Genomic DNA, 2413 nt, shown 5'->3' on the forward strand with positions numbered 1-2413 from the left:
AAAATGTCAGGCCCCAGCTACCCCTGGACTGAGCCCAGTGACTTGTGTTTGACTAAAGCATCTCCCAGAAAGGCACCCATTCTTGATTTGACATTGAGCAATGAAACATCCGCCACTGCCCTGGGGAGTTTGTTCTAGTGGTTAATCACCTCAGTGTTAAAAATGATTGCTTCATTTCTAAATTGAATGTGTTGGACTTTACCTTCCAGCCATTGATTCTTGTATGCCCTTCCCTGTGAGATTAACAATCCCTTTAGTGCCTGACATTTTCACCAAGAAGGCATTTGTCTATCCCAATCAAGTCATCTTCTTTTCAAGTTGTTAGCCTGACTAAACATCCTCAGGCCCACATTATAAAATAGGTATGAATGTCCATTTGTTTGGCATATCAGGAGCAGGGAATCCTTCTAACCTACTCAAGCATCTTGCAATGACTGGCTGTTCTCTGGGATCATGTTGCAGACAGACATGATGGTTACAGTGCCTATATGCTGCATCAGGGGAGAGAATTCACTAGCTTTGACACCAGAAAAACACCAGGCTCTTTCCAAGGGTAACTAAAGCATTGCTGCTCTATCAATTGTGCTGCCATCTCCATCTTTCCCCTTGTCTATTATCTCTTCTTCCTCTCTTGCTTTGCCCGTTTTACTTACTTAGTCATTTCTACCCCTTTACCCCTATGCCTAAGAGGTCCTGATGTTTGAGACTGAGGACCTGGTGCTGAGGAAGAATGAGAAGAATTTTGTGCTGTGCCTGCTTGAGGTGGCCCGCCGGGCTTCTCGCTTTGGAATGAGTGCTCCCACCTTGATCCAGATGGAGGAAGAGATTGAGGAGGAGATCCGTGAGGAGATGGACCTGACCCCAGAGGACACTCCACTTCTCAAACCCCAGAGGAAACCCTGTGACTTCAAGAACCTGGACCAGATGGTAAGAGAGCTGGAATGGTGTAACCCAGGGGCACTGGGGGTCAATCTTCCTTATACTCACTCTTTAATCTAGGGGTGAACTTCAGGTGGACCTGACTGGGAGCTTCAATGGTAGTTGTCTGTATAGACAGTGTGGTTCAGAGCAAAACGTGTACATGTGAGAGATTCTTATTTCATTGCAAATAAGCATTTCAAACCTAAGAGCACTTATAGGCTCCCATATGCAAAAGACTGGGTACCCTAGCACTTTACAGCACTGTTAGAAGATGGCAGGGACCATGACTCTAAAAGGAACAGCACGAGAGGAACCAGCTTCTTTAGTCCCTCAGCTGTGCCCTCATAGACCACAGAGGGTCTGATCAGCATGGCTCAAACTCATGCCTTCCTAGATCTTCAACCCAATCCTGAATCAAATCTGTTTTAGAGGATGAAAAATATTCATTAAATTTTCTCCCTCTTCCTGTTGCATTTCATTTATGAAGAGACCTCTGCTCTTCTTGTTCCTAGAGATAACTAGACCCAGAAGTGAGGAAATCCTTTCCCTACCACTTTCCATAAACTTGTTCTTTGGACCTAATCCCAAGAAGGCAGCAGCAGCAGCAAGCTGTTCCTGCAGGACTCCCACTCCATTTACACGATCAAGTGGTTCTGATGAGATGTTGGATAAACAGAGGCACTCTGTCTGTCTCACTGATTATAGCAAGTGGGCCCAGGGAGCTTATCTATATACCTTCTCCAAGGCTATAGTGCTATCCCAGGCTGCCTATGGAGAAGGAAATGCTATTGACCAAGAATAGTTTGCTTTCCATTCCTCAGGTCCAGCACCTTGTGAGCCGATGCACCTGCCCAGTCCAATTCTCTATGATCAAGGTGTCAGAAGGGAAGTACCGAGTGGGAGATTCAAACACCCTCATTTTTGTCAGAGTAAGTCCAGCTTTCGAGATGCTGTTGTGATATTAGTTTATTAACACTTTTGCTTGCAAATATGTCTATATTGCAAGCAAAGGTGTGATATAAGATGAAAGCTTTAATCTCTCCAACACAGGTAGCCATAGTGAAGACACAGAACCACAGGCTTCAGTGCAGGGCAGCAACCTGAGTATGAACCCACTGGGGACAGTGGGCATATACAAAGGCTCCTTGGTGACACCCATGCCACTATATTGCTATTGTTGCCTGAAGTAGCTGGACTGAAGCCAGCAAGGGTTTGTCTACCCCTGTTTAAATCCTACTGTCAATTCCAGTGTGAATATACCCTATGCCATTCTAGACTGGCCTAACTCATCTTTAGATGATGAGGACATCTTAAGCAGCCATTGGGCAACACCACTGCTTTGGCAGAGTTGTTAAGCCAGATCAATAAAGCCCACTGGCTAATTCTGAGGCCTGAAGAGCTGAGGGTGGTTTCTGCATATAAGAAATAAGAAGAGAATTATCCTCTTTGTAACCAGGAGGACTGCTGCCAACTTTGGCCAAGAAATTAAAAC

The 2413-nt window shown here is 45.2% G+C and overlaps 1 protein-coding gene across 4 annotated transcripts in view; it reads left to right on the forward strand.

Annotated features, from left to right (window-relative positions):
* Window positions 1-2413, forward strand: part of GAS2L2 (growth arrest specific 2 like 2) — a 44070-nt gene that overhangs the window by 26359 nt on the left and 15298 nt on the right. For all 4 annotated transcript variants that reach the window (XM_019511508.1, XM_019511509.1, XM_019511506.1 and 1 more), the window contains 2 exons: window positions 689-927; window positions 1743-1850. In XM_019511508.1, the coding sequence (XP_019367053.1) occupies window positions 689-927; window positions 1743-1850 (347 nt within the window). The remainder of the gene's footprint in view (window positions 1-688; window positions 928-1742; window positions 1851-2413) is intronic.

Source organism: Gavialis gangeticus, unplaced genomic scaffold (genome assembly GCF_001723915.1).
Source record: "Gavialis gangeticus isolate Ggan-Ray unplaced genomic scaffold, GavGan_comp1, whole genome shotgun sequence".
Lineage (NCBI taxonomy): Eukaryota > Metazoa > Chordata > Crocodylia > Gavialidae > Gavialis > Gavialis gangeticus.